The sequence below is a fragment of the Zingiber officinale genome, chromosome 5B, assembly GCF_018446385.1.
Source record: "Zingiber officinale cultivar Zhangliang chromosome 5B, Zo_v1.1, whole genome shotgun sequence".
Taxonomy (NCBI): domain Eukaryota; kingdom Viridiplantae; phylum Streptophyta; class Magnoliopsida; order Zingiberales; family Zingiberaceae; genus Zingiber; species Zingiber officinale.
Window position 1 is genome coordinate 131,896,872 of NC_055995.1, and position 21,247 is coordinate 131,918,118.

A 21,247-nucleotide genomic window follows, 5' to 3' on the forward strand; every position below is an offset into this window, starting at 1 on the left:
ATCTTATATATAGGCATTCAATAACCTAGAAAATAAAAATAAAAAATAAATTCTTAATCACCTTGTTCCAATCCAGTTGCATCCTTGACATTTCACTCGTGAGTGTATCATTACTATTCATATTAGTTGTAACTTGTAAGAAGGATTGCATAGATTTACAAATGACATTTAGCAGAATATTTAATACCATAAGTTTTAGTGCATCAATGCTACCTCTAACAACACTATTAGTAAAAACAACATAATAACTGGTGTAACTACTCAAATAATAGAAATAACACTATCTGAATGAAAAGTAGAATGGATTGTCTACTTAAAAACTAGTAGATAAATATTCATTTAGTACATGAGCCTACTCCATGGACCCAATTTACCAATATTGTACCAAAAGTAATGTCAAACAACACAATGATTGAGATCTAGGATTAATATTGACTTATGAACTAGAAAGCATACAAGGAAGAAGTCTTGGGACTCATAAAAGATTTGGAGAATCTGCTCACGCTTCTCCTCCAAAGAAAGTCCTCTTTTCTTTGACTAGAAAAATATATACAACAAAAAGTACACTAATACGTCTTTTACAAGGAAAGCAACTGTTCAGTCAAATTTGAAGAATGAAAGCAAATGCAACTTCATAGACAATTAGATAGTTAAGAATAGTTGTTACTACAAAACTAAGGACTCACCACTTTGCCTACTACAGGGCATTAGCACAGAGTCATCATTTCTCATAGTAAATTTAGTATACCTCAATCAAAGCTAGTGCCCATTCTGCTCATGGTAGGTTCATTCCCTGAGGACAACTTTAGTTTTTCAAAGACTAATTTCTCTGCGTTAGAGCTCAAAAAGCTTCTGTTGCTGGACAAGAATCTCATCAACAGGAGGAAAATTTTGCCTTGGCAAATGCTGATGTTAATTGCAATAATTTATGAAAAGGCACTGCAACAGTCAGATGTGAGGATGATACCATTCCTCTACCAAGTAATTCCAAAGGCCAAAATAGATGACAGTTTAATGCTCGAACCGTCGAACAGGTAACATAAATTCTAAGACGACAAATGTCTCTTGGATTATAAAATGACTAACAAGACAAGAAAAGAATGAAAATTTCACAAGATACGATGCCATCTTATCCCTAACACTTCTCCAATTGCATAATTACAAAAGCTCAATAGTTGCAAACGTATGAGGAACTAAAATGTAAACATGAAAAACTCTCAAACAGACCAAAAAATATCAACGCCTAGTAGTACGGACTTAAGAACACTGGAATTAGAGCCACTCTAATGTCCATATATATCTTACTAGACACATGACATTGTCAATATCAAGCCATTCAACGGACATAAACTCAAAGGTGATGCAACTCCAGTAGACAAATAGTATTTGCAAATAATCTATCACCAGCCCACATGCCATATTGTTCTTTCACAACATCCTTTACCTGATTGTCCTTGTCCTACAGCTGGTAAAATTCACTGCATTTTTTATTTGTAGACCGTTAGATGATAATGGGTGCACGAAAATTATAGTTTCAGACATTTAAATTACTAGGATTATGACAGAAATAGTGGAGCATAAATAAAGACCTGAGCATCTTCACCAACTCCACCCTTTGCAGGATCATCTGCTGTGGCCAATCAAAACAACAATCACAAATCAAGAAAAGACATTATTCTTCATTAGCTCAAGCATAAGAGAAGGAATTGTTTTGTTTTAGCAAACGACAATTATATTACACATAAGGGTTGAGAGTTGAGCGGCCTAGAATGAACTGAAATTTCATGGGTTCCTATATTGTATAAGAAAGCAGGCCTCATACATAAGTCATCTTTTATTGTTTCCTAAGGTAAAGGTTAGGTTCAACCTCCCGACTAATTCAGTATTAAATTATTGACATGAAAAAGCCAAAGAAAACAATATTGTTCAACTCATAAAACAGTGTGCTATAAGGCTGGCCATGTTTGTTATATTGAACCACTAGAAAATTTTCAAATTGAACCAAACCAAAATAATTTGAAAATTTTCAGACTAATCTAATGAGCCTCCAAACCGTACCCAAATGAACCTGAAATTTCTCTATTTTCAAACTCATATTGAAACTTTGTAGTCAACATTCACACAGAAGGTGATAACTGCAACACAGCATCCGCTTGAAGGCTTAGGGCTTGTGATGTGATCTTAAATTCTCACCTCTTTCTGCTGACAGTAATCAAGGTCAGTCCAGCAGCTCTCGTCCTTGACCCGATCCGCTGGCCATCCAGGACGGGGGACGATGGTAGAGATCAACGATGTGACGACCACCCGACGCACTCCGCTCTCCTTGGCCGCGCGGAGAACGTTGAGAGTCCCCGTCACCGTTGGATCTAGTAGTTCCCTCTGATCATAAAGGAAACGAGGTTAGAATAGGGAGGAGATCTGGAAGGGAAAATACGGACCTGGGGATCCTGGACGCGAGTGATGATGCAAGGCGAGGCGAGGTGGAACACCCCGGAGACGTCGTGGATGGCTGCGAGGATGGAGTCCGGATCAAGGAGGTCGATCTGGAAGAGGCGAAGGCGATTGGAGGCGCTAGGTAGGGATCGTAGGTGCGCCGTCTCGACCTCGTCTCCTGTAGAAGTTTAGGTAAAGAGAAAGTGGAAGAGGAGGGGGAGGCGGAGAAGAGAGGAAGAGGAGCACCTCCGCCTCCGCCTCCGCCTCCACCCAGCAATCTGCACAAGCAGCAGCAACCACCCACGCTCCTGAGAAAGATCGTATGAGGCGAGAGGTTTACCCTATGTTTGGGAGGAGGTGAGTAAAGGGGAGGGAAAGGTAAACATGGGTAAAAAAAAAATTTTACACTTGTTTGGGAGAGAGTGAGCCATGAAGGGGAAGGGGAGAGAAGGGTAAAGCTTCCCCTTGCATGATCGGGAATCAGCGAAATTCCTTACACCCCAAATTGGGGTGTAAGGAAGGGTAAGGAAAAATTATCTCAATTTTATCCTTATTTATATTTTCACATGCAGATTTATTAAAAAAATAAGAGGATATTTTTGTAAATTTATATATTTAACCTTCATTTCCATCCCTTTGAACTTTCCCTCCCTTCCAAACAAGGGCAAGATAAATATATTACTTTTCCTCCCTTCCCCTCCCTTCCCCTTCCATCCCCTTCCATTAATAAACCTTACCTCACCCCATCCAAACAGAGGGTTAGGGTTCGGGTAGGCTAAGGGGGAAAACAGGGCGTCAAAAAATTTTCAGAGAGAGGGAAGCAAATCACTGCTACAACAAAAACGACGAAGCGGGGAAAAACGGCGAAAGAATTAAGTCAAAGACAACGGTTTATTAAAACTGTTATCTTTGACCATTAAAAACGCGCTTAAAGACAACAGTTTTAGAAAACTGTTGTAAAAGGTGTTGTTGATTTTACAAAAAGTTGCTCAATAATAACGGTTTTTACAAAATCGTTGTCTTTTATTTTTTTCGGGCGCTCAAAGACAACGATTTTGTCAAAAACCGTTGTCTTTTACCAAATTAACAACAGTTCCTTCTAAAATCGTTGTCTTTATGATGTTGTCTTTTAACAATTTTGTTGTAATGATACTAAGGATGAGTATAATCATAAGCATCATCGTGTACATAAGCTAAACATGAAAATAAATATAATCACATAGAGTTAGTGAGCTCCCAGGCTACGAGCACCAGTCACACTCAACTACATAGTTTGGTAAGCTCCCGGGCTAAGAACATGTTAGAAATAAGACCGTGATTATTGAGCATATTAGTACTGAATTGATGATTGTTAATCCTTTGACTAATATATGCCACCGTTAAAATTTAGGGATCAAGTAGAGAGAATGAGACTTGGTTCCTTTATGTAATTTTTATTGTTAGAACAATTTGGTTATCAATGAAACTCAATTATGATATTTCTCTCATACTCATGTGCACATTAATTAATTTAAGAAATATTACTAAAGTTGACTTTGAATAAACATAAGGTTTATTCATTAAGAGATAGAAGCATGATACAATCTAATACATGGAAGATAATACTCACGTTTAGAGAAGCTATCGTCATGATTCATGTATCGTGTACACTCATTTAGTGAATGATGAAATACATATGTGTCAAGTAAGAGAATATTGGAAATATTTTATTTTGATTACAAATCTTTCCTTATTAAGTGACACATATTTGTTAAGACACAATCTTGTCTTAATAAAGTTTATATATTATAAGATTTAAATTAGCATAATTAATTAAAATCTTACCTATATTATATCTTTTAATATGGTATGATTATTTTATCATATCTTTTAATATGTATGATTATTTCATCATGATTTGCCACAATATTAAAGATTGACTCAATGATGGTAATGAGTCCTTATAAATAGTGGCTTTTAGGGTCCCTAAACATACACGTCTTTCAAGAATAATAACATCATCTATAGATAAAGGTTTAGAGTATTTAAAAACCTCTAAAGCATTAAGCAAAAAAAGTGGTGTCCAAGCGTTTAAGTGTTTTTTAAATATCAATAGCCGGAAGCAACAATTGATTTATTTTTCTGCATTTAGTTATTATGTTTATTTAGAAATCAAGCATAATCTAATATTTCTGATAGGGAACGTATTTAATGCACACCTTTGTGAGTTCCGATTAGTTACAATTTCTCTGAGGTGTTCGTTAGTCAAGTGATCAACTCCTTTATTCTTGTGTGTAGATGAGCTACTGTCTCTTCCTTTTTCATCTAGAGGTTGCTAAGTTAATTCTGGAGCAAGTCTTGTCTTGCGAGTTTAGCTTCTGAGGTCCCTTCGTGCAATTCTAGAATATTTTCTCAAAGTTCTTTAGCCGAGTCATAGCTGCTGATCCAATTGACTTATTCGGACACCAAAATGCTTAGCAGATGAAACTCTACTTTGTAGTTTGCCACGAAGTCGACTTGCTCCTTTTTGTTCCACATATATTCTTCTTTTTTAACTTCATGCTAGGTCCAGGTGTGACCAGACTAAAGGGGGTGAATAGCCCTGAAAAATAAATTAGTCAAATATCTTGTTTTTGCTTAGTAAGGATGAACAATTAATTAAGAATAAGCAATTAACATAAAAAGAGTAACAACTTAAAAATGATAAGTAAGAAGACTATGATTTTACTTAGTTACAACCTAAGTGATTATTAATCCTAGGCAATGAAAGTTCCACTAGAATGACTCCTTCGTTGAAGGTGAAGTAGCCTCTTACACACTTTGAAAGCTCAAAAAAATTAGGAATTAAATACAAGAGTTGTTGCTTTATTCCTAGCACCATGAGGCTTTTTATAGCCTCCCGGGATGAAGTAATTGTTGGTATTCGTCGCTTGGAGGCGCCTCCAAAGAAATCTAGGGCACCTCTAAGAGGATAGAGTTTATCTGTGAAATGGCAACTAGAGGCGCCTCCAAAGAGGTCTAGGGTGCCTCCAACCAGATTAAAGGTGCTTTTCATCACCATGAGGGCGCCTTCCACCAGATTAAGGGCATCTTCCATCACTTTGAGGGCGCCTTCCATGAAAAGGTGACAAGGCTCCTTCCATCACCTTGAGGGCCCCTTCCACCAGATAGCTCGACCAGTTAACCTTCAAAACTAGTTAGCTCTTCTTTGCTCTTCTTTGGATGATGCTCTGACCATCTGGAGTTGAGCTTACCCAAAAACCCCAACTCCGACCTTCTCCTCGAGCAGACTTCCTTCCCGACTTCTCGTCCCTCAGATGCACCGCATACGTTCCTTATCGTCCACCAATGTACTCTTCCATAGCTTCTCATCCCTCAGATGCACCAAGCCTGTCGACTCACTTCCCATGTCATCTTTCTCATCCGCTGCATCTTCCGCTCGATTTTTTATATTCTTAAATTCCTACACACTTAGGCACAAGGCATCAAGATAACACAAAACCTAACCTAACTCGATTGATCACTAATTTAGAGTACTTACAATTATTACTATCTATAGTTGTAAACTCCATCTAACTAGTCTGACAACTAGATGTTTAAAATAATTTTCTTCACAATCAACTCGAGGAGACTATGTTCACTTGAGTTCATTTATTCATGTCTAAAACATGTTTATATACTCAAAAAAAAAATTCAATATATGATTTATGACAAGTACCTCGAGTATGATTTCATTATTTAATTGACAATATCTCAGAAATTTTATGGTTCAAAAATGGACTTTTCTTTATTCTATAAATACAATAATATTTTTATTTTTCATATTTACGTGGATGATAGTGTAAAAAAATAGTAATGATTAAATTATCTTCTGCTTTTTCCATTAGTATTGAGTTTTTTCCACACTAAAGTTTGAGTTATCTATCAAAGAAAATACATTATTGAACTTTTCGGATGAGCTAAAATAAATGGTACATCAATTATTGTAAGAAACTTCTCTACAACTTTATCTTCCTCTAGTCAACTATGACTGATCTCAAGATCCATCTAAGCACTATTGGAGCGTTAAAATATGGTGACTAACCAGAGATAGTAAATAAGTAAAAGAAGGAAAAGGATTAGAATGAAGCATTGTTTTTTCTCATTACACAGTCCTCTCATACAACACCACAACATTAGCAGGTATGTGTTCGAACATAAGTTAGATACATGAACAAACTCCTACTTGACAATTTGAGTTTGAGATGATCAACACCAAGGTAACTACCATAATTCAAATAGAATCCAAATACTTTGTGAAGCAAACAATGTAAGGATTTTTCTGAGAAGTCCAAAATTCATCAAGACTCATCAGTATGAAATCATCTTCGGTAGAGCTATCTATGTTGCCATAATGAACATCTTCACATAAATCTTCAACCATCAATCGCAAGTGGTTTTCACAAGATAAACCCACTCAATAGATCCAATTACAAAAAAAAAAAAAAAAAAATCATTCGATTTCTTATTGCATGCATTAATCTCTTTATCAATCCTCTCAATACTTACTCGTTGACGACACTTTTATCTTCCAAACAACCATCTGAAAAAATAAAATTGATAATTGAAATTTATGTGAAAAAGACATCGTAGGTAGAGAGGGAAGATGATTATGGATCAGTTGTGCAGAACTGGATTTACCTAGACGAAAATACTCCACCGAGACAATGGCCTTTGCCAACAAGAGAGCAATTACCACCATTCAATAGGATTTACCTAATTAAATACAATGAACCCAAATAAATAGGAATGAATCATGTGTATGCACAAAGTTGATGGAAAACTACTTGAAAAGAAACACGGGGAAGAAAATAAAATAAATAAATCTATGATTTTGCCCGTGCCATAATCAAGATGATCGAGGAGTATCTAGGTGATAGTTAAATAAGTAACGACAAAAATAATCATTAGGAAACCTAATATCTTAAATGGTAATAGGGGTTCTCTCATATGAGAAAATTGACAATGGAAAACAAGACTTAAAGGATCAATCTTACTCTAGGCGCATTAGCTTATATAATGACCAATTAAAATTCCACAACCAAATGCCTCGTGCAATAAAATTTAGACGGTGAAACAAGAGCCTCTTCCATCTATGCCTCACCTATCCACTTGAGTGTTGTAGACCCTTCCGTTGTGGTCGGTGAGTCCTGCACTGGAACAACAGTCCATCCACCAGCAACACCTAGTGCCTACTACCTGAATTATGGTCCATTTGTTCTAGAAATGGCCCAATGAGTAGTGAACCCTATTTTAGGGTTTCTCTAGTTTGGTTAAGGTTCTTCGAGGAGGGATGGAATGTTCAGGAACCTAAGAGACACCTCAATGCATGTTTGAAATTGTGGAATACCATATTCGGCAAAAGGTGAATGCTCGCCCCCAACACCCCCGTCAACCCGCCCCAGGACCATCATGAGGGAAATAAATCACATTAAATGAGGTAAGATGGATAAAAGGATGAATTATGCCGAGGTGCGGGGATTTATGCCCCGCCAGCCCCGGGATTCGACCCTTGCTTATTGGGCAAATTTGTCATCCACTTACCATCTCATATTGCTTGGAGAGAAGAAGGTTTTATAGGATCATTAATTGAGAGGTCTGTTGTACAACAAGGTCTGAATAATACTTTTCCTGGTCTTTATTTCACTTTTGCACTGACATATTATAGAATTTAACTTCTCGTGGAGTAGACTTTGTGTTGAACCATATGAAATTGTTTGTATTCATTCTTGTGTGTTTGTGTTATTTTACAACTGAAGATTCAACCATATAGCCTTGCGGTAGATGTGATTTTTCATTTTAAAGACATCGAAATTTGAAAATACATACATCTAGTTTGTGATGAAAAATTATAACAAACATTGCTGAGAATTTTACAATGTAATCAAGTGATAGCAGAGATACTTGTGATTAGAACAAGTTATGTCAAAGCTTAACACTTGAGTTTTCAAATTTCTAGCAGTGCATTCTGAGTTGGTAGTAAATAAAGCAATCAACATGAGAGATAAGGAAGATAAAAATGCCAATAAATGTCAAAGGGTTTGGTTCTTATTCAAAGGTTCAATGGGAGGTACAATTTCTCATTGTGGTGATTGAGAATATAAGATCTATTAATCTAGTGGGTCTATGGTTCTCTACTTGCAGAGAGAATGGTCAACTATCATGATATCAAAGAGTGATTAAAAGTTGATAGAGGCAAAAATCATCACTACCATCAGACTATAGATAACATCATGTTAGGAAAAAATTGGAGGTGGATTACATGACAAATAGTATCGTTAACTAAATCCATTTCAAAAAGAGATTACATAAGCTACATATGAGATGAAAACTTGATAGAGTACCTAAAGACATTCTAAGTCTTTATAAATAAGTTCACCAAGATCAGACAGTAGATCTCAAATGGTGACTTTGGCATAAACATCTACTATTTTATTGTTTAATTCATTTAATCCTTTTTATGGAGACTGTTCTTGTTGGTAGGATAGATAAGGTGACTCTAGAGAAGGTGGCAAATAAAGCTATAAGATATGTTACTCGAAGAAAGTATAAAGCTATTGTTTCATGTTCAAGTGGGAGTGACTAGTTACATAGAGGGGTCAGGAAGGAAAAGTCTCATGAGCAAGGATCTCAACAACATAGATCATAATCCTGACTTAGGTCTTCAAAAAATGTTCAACAATATAGATGCAAAGCATATAGTAATGTCAGAAGCAATTGCTTGGATAGTTAAGGCTAAAAATGTTGTTCATGTCATTATAGAGGAAAAAAATGCTTCTACAGCTTGATATTTGGATTCAGCTTACACAATGATAGTTGTTTGACGCATTTCATATAAGTGTAACCACAACCTTGAATTTGGGAGATGACTAGAAGTGGAGGTTCTCAATGCAATCAGATTCTAGTTACATGGTCTAGCATAACACAGCTTAGGACAAATGACTCTTGTCTTAGAGATGAGGCTGAATTTGATCAAATTGAGCTACTTAAATTTAGAAGTGCAGCCAGTAGAGTTTAGAGGCTTGCTCGTGGTAAGTAGCTTTACATAGCACATATGTTGGGCGTGTATCATATGGAGATATCCCCAGGGCATGTGAAATTGGTAGCACATATAGAGGGCTCAAGTGACACAAGGCCCGTCAAAACATCATATGGACAAAGCATATCCATAAATTATTTGATAGTAGATAGATTCAAAGAATCTCCATTGAGTAACATCATCGACCAAACTAATCACACATAAGCTTGGCAAAGATGAAGATAAATATCATATGACTTACATATGTAGTGGTGGAGTAGGTTGAAGTAGATCATTTCAGAGGATTACCTATCAAGGGCAATGGAGCCGCCTCTCATTGAGATGAAAATTTATTATGATTAGCAAGTGTTGCACAAGCCCAATAGTCCATGCGCCAACAACACCCTAACTTATACTACATAGAGCGTGGTTAATTATTTTCATCAATTTTAAGGTGAGATTTTGTCTACAAAGAAGGAGGTTGTGAGTTTTCTCACCTATGAAATGACCTACAGCTTAGAAGGCAATTTAGAGTGTGTTTGAACATTGTGTGATGCCATTTTATTTATAGACAGTAGTGTTTTTTTTCTCTCTAGGAATTGGAAAATGCTAGAAGTGAGATTTTCTATAGTTTTTTTCATTAGTGTTGAGAGAGGAGTGGAGGGTTGATAAAGATATGGGTGGGGAGAACTTTGTTCAATTTTGATTGTGCTTTTGCTCTAGCATTATAAACTCGGAATTCCTTTTGTAGGATAGGGTTACTCTAAACTACATTAAATTGTTCTTCTTCTTCTTACTTTTGTATTTGTGTTATTCTACCATTGAATATGAAAATCCCACCACGTGACCTCGTGGTGGAGGTGATTCCAAGTTCTAGAAATCAAATTTGGAAATGCAAAGTGTGTAGTTGAGGTGATGGGTCTTAGAAATTGTTGCAAGGTTAGTCTCCAATCTATCTAGAGGCATTTGGTCATTTGGTTGCTAAAGCAAACTAATAACTTTAGTCTCTAATAGCTGAAAATAAAAGTAGAGTATGTAGAAGGACAAACCATTGATCTCGGCTTAAAGTTGTGCTCCCACCCATTTCTTGAATTCACCATGCTCCAAGCCATCAGATACAGCCATTCCAATCCTGGTTCCTCTGCCCTTACCGATGCCCATATAGTACAACCTCCATTCTTCTTTCCTTCCATCTGCAATTTGGAGCAGACACGGCGCCCCTACTCCTTTGTTATCCCATGCATCTTCGTCAGTGGAAGGCTCAAGAATTGGCTTGCCATTGCACCGTCTCCAGTCCTTCAATCCGTCCAGAGACACCGCCAAGCCAATATGTGATACCCCGTCGACAGATAAACCTTCGTAGGCCATCAAGTACGAACCATTTATCTGGTTCCTCACGACATGGGCATTCCTCACACCAGCCTCGTCGAAAGCTCCAAAGGGGCCGCAGCCAAGGACCTGCCCCAGCTTCACCCACCTAATCCCATCCCTGGACCTGGCAATGCCGATGGCATAACAGCGGTTCGCCTGATCGAACGAGTGGTAGTACATCCTCAGATCCTCTCGGCCATGGTACACAAGCTTTGGCGACTCCACGAAGGAGGAGTCCCACTCCCCTGCGGAACCAATCTCAAAGAGGGCACCGCTGTGGTGGTCGCCTTCGATCCTCGCCCAGTAGCGGCCATCTTGGCTGATGGCGAGGCCAGGAAGAGACACGGACCGAGGGAGAGAATGAGATGCCGCTCCCTCACTAGCGATCTCCAGTTTCTCCTGGCTAAATCCGGTGTAATAAAGCCAGTAGACGGCGCCCGGAGTCGTGATCTTCTCGCTGGACATGATGAGGACGTCCGAGGGCCTGACGCCGGCCGTGTCAAACGCCCACCAGTCGGAGCTGGGGAGCATGACTTGGCCAACGTCGTCGCCGGAAGCGACCGCACCGGTCGCCCTCTTCCATTCAATGCCGTCCTCGGACACTGCGATGCCGATGGAGTCCCCGTCAACATTGTCGCCTCTTCCGTGGTACCACATGAGCCAGCGCGCCTCGTCGTCGCCGAGGTAACGTTTGACGACGGGGGAGCCGATCTCGTAGCTGTCCCAGGAAGGCGAGGAGCCAACATCGAACACCATGCCTTGGAAGGAAGTCGTGGAGGCCGATGAGGGAAGTGGTGGAGTTGTGCAGGAAGCAGAGACAAGCAGTGGTTGATTCTGCCGATGGCTTCTGGTGGAGAAAAAGGAGGAGGAGGAGGAGAACGATCTAGTTGCGGAGTAGTTGTTGGAAAACGGGAGGGAACGGAGAAGCGATGGTATCATCGGCGTCGTCATCCATTTCGATGCCGCTTCCATCTGCGTGTGTGGACTCGGAGCAGAGGAAGGAAGAAAGGGATTGGACAAGCAAAAAACATAAAATAAAATGAAATAAATCAAAAGGCCTATAACAATTAAGGGCTCCGTGAGGCCGCACACCTGGGAATTTATCCATCCAAATTCCAAACGTCGCATACAAATTTAGAAATTTTCCAAATCATAAGACGTAGGGCAGTTTGAAATAAAGCAAGTAGACGGATTGCAGTTCTCCCTAATCCATTTAAATTTTTGTTTTTATTTAACCTTTAGTTAGTTAAGACTACTTAGTAAATTTTCATCCTACCGAATCTTAATTAGGATTTTTTCTTACTTAACCATAATTAAGATTTTCCTTTATCAATGTACGATCTTTTTTGACCCACTTAGATTTTTCTTTACCAAACTCAAGTTAGGACTAGTTACTCGATAGACTTCCATCTTACCTAACCTCAGTAGGATTTTCTCTTGTCTAACCACAGTTAGAGTTTTCCTTTGCTAACAAGTAATACTCCTTGATCCACTTAAACTTTTCTATTCCTAACCTCACTAAAATTTTATTGTCTAGTTTTCAACTAGATCTTCACTGTCTAGCTCTGCTAGGACTTTCAATGCCTAGTTCCCAACTAGGGTTTTACTGTCGCCTAACCTCCAGTTAGGACTTTCCATTTCCTAACTTTTAGTTAGGACTTCCCCATATAAGTATATGGTCACCCCTTGACCTACTTTTCTTCTCTCTCACTTATTGTCAAATATAGAAACTCAAACTCAAGCCAACTTGATCTTAGTCATGTTAGGAGATTATTGGTATAATCATCCTCTAATCAAGGTTGACCAATTTAACTAAGCTCAAGTGGATTCTAACTTGAGTTTTGATTTTTAGACAATGCATGAGCGAAAAGTCAAGCAGGTTATAAAGGACCAGATACTTAACTGGGAAATCCTTAACTAGGGTTAGGCAAGGGGAAGTCTAACAGAAAGGTTAGTAAGAGGAAAATACAAATATATCAAGGAGGATCAGATACTTAGTGTGAAAGTTCTAGTGGGGCTAGGCAATAGAAACCCTAATCGTGGTTAGGTAAATAAAAGTCCAAGTCAGTCATGGAGGATCACACGTTGGTAAAAGAAAGCTCTAACTGCAGTTAGGCAAAAGGAAAATCCAAGTGAGTCAAGGAGGACCGTACTTGGTGATCGAAAGTTCAAGTGGGTTAAGGAGGACCAAACGCTTGGTAAAGAAGTCTTGAATCTTGATAGATCCAGGTTAACTGGATGCTAGGCAACGAAAAATCTCAACAAGTCACGATTGATCGAATGTTGGGTAAGGAAATCCTAGACTCGATCAAGCAGTTAGGGTTAGGCAATCAATTAGGATAATTGATTGGACTTAAGCTTAATCAATAAGGGGAGTTACCTAATCGATTAAGAGGCATTTTCATGTGAGAATAACGTTGAGAATTGATTGACCTGATCGATTAAGCATGCCCCAATCAATTGGGCTAATTGATTAGGGGCTTTTGTCAGAGAACACAGAAGGTGTTGAAATTAATTAAGTAATCGCTTCTGGCAGTGTTAAAGATTAATTAGAGGAATCAATTAAGAGCATCTTAATCGATTAGGTAAGTTTCTAATCATTTAAGAGATGTTTGTCGTGACGAAATAGAGAGTTGGGGATGTTAGTATCCCGAGATGGTTTTGATATGATCAACCAAGTCAAGTTAGGCTCTGTATTATTTGATGTCTTACGTCTGAGTGTGCAGGGGGATTTAGAAATGCAAGAAGTCGGGCGGAAGATACGGCAAATGAGAATGATGGCATAGGAAACGAGTCAATGGGTTCGGTGCATCTGAGGGACAAGAAGGTACGGAAGAGTACGCCTATGGAACCAGGACGCACGCAACGCTTCTGAGGGACTAGCAGCTGAAGTTAAAGCCTATTCGAGAAGAAGGAAGATCAGATAAGGAGCTGGTCTGCCTCAGGGAAGGCGCCTGCAATGTCTTGGAAGACGCATGTTAGTGCAATTTGCACTAATGATCTAACTAAGATTTTGATAAATGATAAGTGGATTAAAGTTAGAGTATTTATGATCTAATTATTTTACCAAGTGTGCAGGAGCTGATAGAGCTGGAAGACCTGACACCAGGCTGAAATTCAGCTAGGTTCATGGGCCCCAATAGCTGGTGCGAAGTCCGGATAGATCTGTAGGACCTAATATCTGGTAAGAAGTTCGATTAGATCCGCGAGACTTGACAACCGGCCGAAGTTCAGAGAAGGCTGAAAAAGAGTGGTATGGCCACCCGAAGTTGATTTGGGGTCTCGGACCAGCTATGTCGAAGGCCCAAAGTTGATTCGGGCGCTCAGACTAGCTACACTAGGAGGGTGACCAGGCACCCAGGTGATCCAAGTGACCGGAGCTAGTCCAGGCACTCGGACCAGAAAATTTATCTAGAATCTGAGTTAGAGCGCGACAACTGGTTGAACCTATATCAACAGTCCAGGCGCCTGGAGGGGGTCCGGGCGCCCGAAGGTGGATAAACTTAATGGATCAAGTTTCGATGAGAGATCGTCACGTCAGTAATAGTCCAGGTGCCCGGTGGGATTCCTAGCGCCCGGAATAGACCTATATAAAGGTCTTCGACCAGCAGCTTCACATAATCATCTGCTACAACTTTAATATTCATGTACTGCTCCAAAAAGGCTCCGACAGCACCAAAAGGCTGCTCCGAAGTTCAAAAAATATAGACTTCTTCAAATTTCCTTTCTATTTGTCAGTAACATTTACATTTCAATTCTTATACTCAAATCTTTGTAACTCATTTTCGAACTGATAGTGATTGCTAAATGAAAGTACTTAACAAATGTGAGCCTTGGAGTAGGAGTCGTCAAAAGACTCGAAACCAAGTAAAAAATTTCTTGTGTTAGCGTTTATACTTTCTTGTTTTTCTTCTGTTGCGTATTCTAGATTTTCTAAAAAAGCAAAGAATTTTTTTCCCCCCCCCCCCCCCCCCCCCCAGTGTCTTCTTGATCCAATAACGTCTTCCATGAACAGTGTCGAAAGTGCCTTCCAGCACTTGAAGGTGTCGTCCCTAGCCGATAGCCGAAGATAAAACCTTATCTTCGACGGATAAAGTTTTCCACTTGAAAGCGCCTTGAACCACTTGAAGGCATTTTCCACCCATGGATAGGATTTTCTAGGAACTATAAAAAAACCCCTAGAGATAGGAATTAATCAACAACTTAGTATTAACTTTCCTAGTCATTTCTGAACTATCAATATGTGTAACAGGCTTCTCCGCCATTAAAGAAGGATTTCTTTAAGTGAGTTTTTCAACGCCTTGGATTAACAACCATATAGGTTATAACCAAGTAAAATTCTAACCTTTTACCTACTCTTTTAAGTTGTTATTTTATGTTAATTATTTTTTATTAATTAACTTGTGCATCCTTGCTAAACAAAAGCAAGAGATATTTTTTGTCTAACTATGATCATAGGCTATTCACCTCCCTCTAGCCAACTGTATCGGGACCTACAATTAGTATCAGAGTTCAACCACTTCAGAAGGACTAACCGTCGACCGAAACACAGAAGACGATGGCCGGAACAACTATCCAGCCTCCTAAGTTCAAGGGAGACTTCGCCCACTAGAAGAAGAAAATGGAGGCATACTTCAAAATAGATTTTGATATTTTTCTAATCTTAAAAAATAGTTTTGTAGTATCTACCAACAACAACGGCGATCTAAAGAAAGAAGAAAATTGGGCAAAGAAGAATCAAGCTGAATTTGTGGCCAACGAAAAGCAGAATTTCATCTGCTAAGTACGCTACCACCACAAGAGGTCAATAGGATCGGAGTCTACAAGTCTACAAAAGAGCTCTGGAAAAAATTCCTGGAGCTTCACGAAGGATCCTCCGAAGCCAAGCTCGCAAGAAGAGATCTACTTCAAAACCATAACAAATCTTCGATTGAAGGAAGGTGAAACGGTCCCTCAACTGCACATCAAGCTAAAGGAGCTAATCATCAAACTCACGAATCTCGAAAAAAAAGGTAACTAATCCAGATTCGCTAAGGTATGCACTTAACGCTTTTTCAAGAACACCGGAATAGTTAACTTTAATAGATGCATGCTAGATCTCTAGGGACTTAGAGATAAGTAATCTAGAACAATTATTTTCTACCTTTAAAATTCATGAATCTAGATGTGCAAAACTAAAGAAGGAGACGAATCAGAACATTGCCTTAAAAATAAAAATGGACGAACTGGATTCTGAAACATCTCTCGACAATGATGAAACGACATTTATGGTAAGAAAATTTAAGAAATTTTTTAGATCTAATAAATTTAATGAAGTGTAGGCCAAGAAAAGAAGAAAAAAGAAAGTGAGATGCTCTCACTACAATGAAGAAGAGCACATAAAAAATAACTGCCTAAAACTAAAGAACAAGGACAAGGACAAAAGACCAACCCAGAAGAAGCACAAAAACCTAAATGCGATGTAGGACAAAATGTTATCATCAAAGTCGGAGATTGAAGTCTATGTCGGACTTGCGCTGATGGCAAGTCACCAAAAAGATGACGAATCAAGCTCATCCAAAATGAGCATCGAGAGCATTAATGAAGGGGGAGCAACGTCAGAGGAAGTAGCACTATAGGGGGAGCATCAAATAACGAGATCGACAAGATAAGTAAGGTAAGATCTCTACCTTCTGACAAGTTATACAAGTTTATTAAAATGCTGTCTAAGAATTCATGTCAATTAAAAAATGAAAATAAAAAATTATTAAAGGAAAACATAGAACTAAAAGGAACTTTAGTAAAATTTTGCTGATTAGAAGATTTCAACAAGATGAAAATTGAAAATAAAAACTTTTAAAAACAAATAGAAAATTTAAAGAATTCTGCATATTCGAATTTTGCTACTTCAAATTTAAAAAGTTATCAAAGGCTAAATTGATATTTTATATATCATAAGAATCAAATTAAAAAATTATCACAGAAATTTATTCCTATAGAGTATCAAAATAATGCTTAGATTAAAATCTTTATACATATTCTAATTTTTATTTGCATTAATATTTTCATTGCATGTTTAAAATTATTTTTTGTTTCATAACTTTTCTATTCGAAATTAATTAGATCATTATTTTTTTAAGAAAAAATATTTTATTACTTATCTATAGAAAAATTTTCAAAAAAATTTATCGATATATTATTTTTATGAATTTTTTAACGAAAATCATATCTTTAAATTTAAAATTATTTCCCAGAATACTTTTTGATTTTATTTTGATAAAATATCATGTTCTCTATCAATAAAATATTTTAACTATTATTTAATTTTCTATGAACTTCTTAAAAAATATTAATTTTTAATATTAAAAATTCTCAAAAAGTCAATCTTTAAAAATTTAAGTTTTCTAAAGATGTAACTTCTGTTTTACATATTGAGAAAAAGATATAAAAAATCTTTAACTCAAAATTTATTTGTTAAGTATTTTTTAAAATACATCTTCCCATAGAAAATAATTTACTATTGTTTATATTAATTTCTTTTATTTGTGAAAATTTTATCACTGTTTTGGATATGTCTGGTTAATCGTCACAAAAATTTTCAATAATTAAAAATAATTTTAAAATTATTTGTTCCAAAATTGGTTTATAAATCATAAAAATTCAGATTTTTGAAATATAACATTCAAGATTTTTCTAAGTGTTAGTTATGAATTGTGTTTCCCTTAGAATTTTTATCCCTATTTTTAATGTGATCAAAGGTGAAAAATATTAGATTAAATCTAGGGGAGGCATTTTTTTGAATATTAATTGTTTTAATATTGCATATTTATTTCATGCAATTATTTTAACTATTATATTACTATTTTTTAACCCTAATTTAACTTGGATTGATCACCTCAGAAAGGGGGAGATTATTAGTAGAGGAGATCCTCTAGTCTGTTTTTGCGGACTAGAGAATGGTCCCTTTGCATGCATTGGTGGGGATTGATGACCCCCACCTGTAAAATAGATCGGGACCATCAATCCCACTAATGCATGTAAGTGGGTCATTCTCTAATCAACAAAATGCGGACTAGAGGATCCGACCTCGATTGTTAATACCCCGAGATGATTTTGATTTGATCAACCAAGTCAAGTTAGGTTTTGCGTTATTTGATGTCTTGTGTTTGAGTGTGTAGAGACTTAGGAATGTAAAAAGTCGAGCGGAAGACGCAACGAACGAGAAGGATGGCATGAGAAATGAGTTAATGGGCTCAGTGCATCCGAGGGATGAGAAGCTACGGAAGAGTACGTCGATGAAACGAGAAGGACACGCACGATGCTTCTGATAGATGAAAAGCCGGAACAGAAGTCTGTTCGAAAAGAAGGAATATCAGCTAAGGAGCTAGTCTACCTCAGGGAAAGCGCCTTCAATGGCTTGGAATGAGCTTTCCATGAACAATGTCAATTGCGCCTTCCAGCACTTGAAGGGGCCTTCCGTAGCCATTAGCCGAAGATAAAACCTTATATTCGATGGATAAAATTTTCTACTTGAAGGCGCCTTGAACCCTCTTGAAAGCACCTTCCACCCATAGATAGGATTTTCCAAGAGCTATAAAAAAATCCTTAGAGCTAGGAATTAATCAGCAACTTCAGTATTAACTTTTGTAGTTATTTCTGAGCTGTCAATGTGTGTAAAAGGTTTCTCCGCCTTCAATAAAGGAATTCTTTTAGTAAGCTTTTCAATGCCTTGGATTAACAACCACCTAGGTTGTAACCAAGTAAAATTTTGGCCTTTTATCTACTATTCTAAGTTGTTATTTTATGTTAATTATTTTTTATTAATTAACTTCTGCATCCTTACTAAACAAAGGCAAGAGATATTTTTTGTCTAACTCTGATCACATGTCATTCACCTCCCTCTAGCCGGCCACATTAGGACCTACAGGGGAATCAATTGGTCCATCAATTCAGCCCAAGACAATCGATTGACCAATCGTATGAAGAAACAGAAGCTTAGGAATCAATTAAGGCCTTCTGAATCAATTGGGATGGTTCATCAATCGATTAAGAGTTTAAAAAGAGTCGTTCTACAGGTTGAATTGTTTGATCATGCGTGACAATCGATTAGGAGTGAGCTAAATCAATTGGGATGCATCAAAGAACCCTAGAAAAGGGTTTTCATCAACATTTTGAAGCAATTCTCTCGTACATTTTTGGTTGTCGGTTCTTGGGTGTTTGGAGAAGTTTCCACCACCACAAGGCAATCCAAAACAAGAAAAGAGCAAACAAAGTAAGGTTCATGTTGTAAAGTCATTTTTGATTTCTTTGTAACCTAATTTGTGTTTCTTATTTGCATTTGTTATATTTGAGCTTGTACGAGGCTTCTCCGCCTCCGAGAATAAGGTTTTCATACTGCCTCTGTGAGTGAGAAGAGTGGATCATTGGATTAGTTACCTCAAGGAGATGAATACCAAGTAAAACGAAGGTGTTAGTGATTGCTTTAAGTTTCTGATGCAACAAATCATCAACGAATTATAAGAAGCTATTCAACCTCCCTCCCCCTCCTCTAGCTCGCTAAGTGTCCTAACAAGTCAAACTGGTCAACCTTAACCTGAGAACGATTACACCAATAATAATGTTATTCATTATTTCAAGTAATATTATAACAATAAGTTTCTAATGCAACAAATCATCAACAAAGTATAAGAAGCTATTCACCCCCCCTAGCTCACTAAGTGTCCTAAAAAGTCAAACTGATCAACCTTAACCTGAGGACGATTACACCAACAATAATGTTGTTCATTATTTCAAGTAATATTATAACAATTACGACTAGGTTTACCACTTATAGAAATTATTATGTAATTACTACAACATGTAACACTTAATACAATGTTGTTATATAGTATCATAGTAGCTCCATGGTAATTTCTAAAACTATTTTAAAAGTGATTTTGATGAATTTTAAATAATTCTAGTTAAGGGGGATAAAGAAAAGAATATTTTGATATAATAGTGTTCATAGTTTAAAATTGAGGGTTTAAAAATTTAGAATCTATGATTTAACTATAACATATATCAGCTACTCAATAGATGTTTAAAATCAAACTAAACATTGTCGCTTCTATATGTAGCTGTTATAACATCACTGGTGTCCCCTCGGGGCGGTGCGATGGTTAAGACATGGGGTGTTGTCACATGAGGTCTTGGGGTCGAAACTCGGCGTGACCAAGTATAATCTCCCCCATGTCTTGGCCATTTGCACTAATGGCTAGTAGCCACCCGTGATTTACCTCCTTCGTGTTGGCCTAGGGACGGATTGACAGTCGTTGGGACGAGCGAATTACCTTTTTTATCACATGTTATAAGATCACTGAAATAAAAGATATTTTTGAGATAAAATTAGTATCTTTTGACTTTTGTTTTCAAAAAAAAATGACACTTATTTGATGGTATATAAAATTTGGGACGTTTTATTATTTATATATATAATAAAAACTATTTTAATATTTTATTTTTAAAAAAAAAGAAAGAGCTGCAATTTTTTTCCTATAGCATATATGTAATATATATTTTCTCATAGATTACTACATTTGAAAAGAGATTTTTTTTTTATCTATTTGTCTTTTTTTTTCCAATAAGCTTCTTAATTTTCTCTTCTAATTTTACTTTGTGTGTGTGTTTTTGACCTTTATCATTGAACGGTTGAATTTTAACTTAAATTTAGCCATTATTTATATATATAGAGAGTTCTGATATGTTGTGCGACGTTACAATACACGATTGTACACATCGCGCAGTATATTATATTCATGTATATATATATATATAAACAAACAAGTATGATGTGATAATAAAAGAATCAAAATTTGAATTTTAAAGATTGATTTAATATGAATAAATTGTAATTTAGATTTAGCCGTCGATATATTTGACTATGTTGGGAATATAATTAAAATTTTATATGAAAAATATATAGAAAAGATCATGGGTTAAAAAAAAATATTTCTATTTATATGAAATCTTTTGGATAGAATCTAAAAATAAAACTATGATGACTTAGGTCTAAAGTAGATAATATCATACTATTGTGAAGATATATGAATTTTTTTTACACAACAAATGGTATGTCTTGTGGGGTAACTTTAAATGAAATTGAGGAGAATAAGTCAGGATGATTAGATGCTTAGGAAAAGGCTTGGAGTAAAAAAAAAAAATTATTAGTATAAGACTTTTAAAATTGAGTTTAAAAATAAAATTATGAGGACTTAAATTTAAAATAGATAATAATAATAATATTATTATTATAGAAATATATAAATTCACTTGGCATAAAAGACTCTACCCACAAATACAATTATTACATATGTTACTTAATTTATTTTTTTCTTTCTTAAATAGAAAGTGTATTAATTGTTACAGATAGGTTCAAATGAGAGTCATCTA

General features: G+C 36.7%; 2 protein-coding genes across 3 annotated transcripts; both read right to left on the minus strand.

Moving 5' to 3' along the window:
* Positions 1-834: 834 nt before the first annotated feature.
* Positions 835-7,153, minus strand: LOC121987057 (cinnamoyl-CoA reductase 1-like). Its single transcript, XM_042540963.1, has 6 exons — positions 7,093-7,153; positions 6,961-6,994; positions 2,680-2,741; positions 2,439-2,611; positions 2,194-2,379; positions 835-906 (listed from the first exon to the last, which is right to left on the minus strand). Exons 1-6 carry the CDS (start codon positions 7,151-7,153, stop codon positions 835-837), a joined length of 588 nt encoding a protein of 195 aa, XP_042396897.1.
* Positions 4,693-11,875, minus strand: LOC121986066. 2 transcript variants are annotated; one of them, XR_006113333.1, is made up of 3 exons: positions 10,519-11,874; positions 7,093-7,167; positions 6,749-6,994 (listed from the first exon to the last, which is right to left on the minus strand). XR_006113333.1 is itself a non-coding variant. In XM_042539861.1 (2 exons), the coding sequence occupies exon 1, from the start codon at positions 11,810-11,812 to the stop codon at positions 10,532-10,534; it is 1,281 nt and encodes a 426-aa protein (XP_042395795.1). In that variant the 5' UTR covers positions 11,813-11,875; the 3' UTR covers positions 4,693-5,014; positions 10,519-10,531. The 2 variants fall into 2 exon arrangements, 1 of the variants encoding a protein (XP_042395795.1); XM_042539861.1 differs by lacking the exons at positions 6,749-6,994; positions 7,093-7,167 and adding an exon at positions 4,693-5,014 and having other exon boundaries at positions 10,519-11,875.
* Between the last annotated feature and the right edge of the window lie 9,372 nt (positions 11,876-21,247).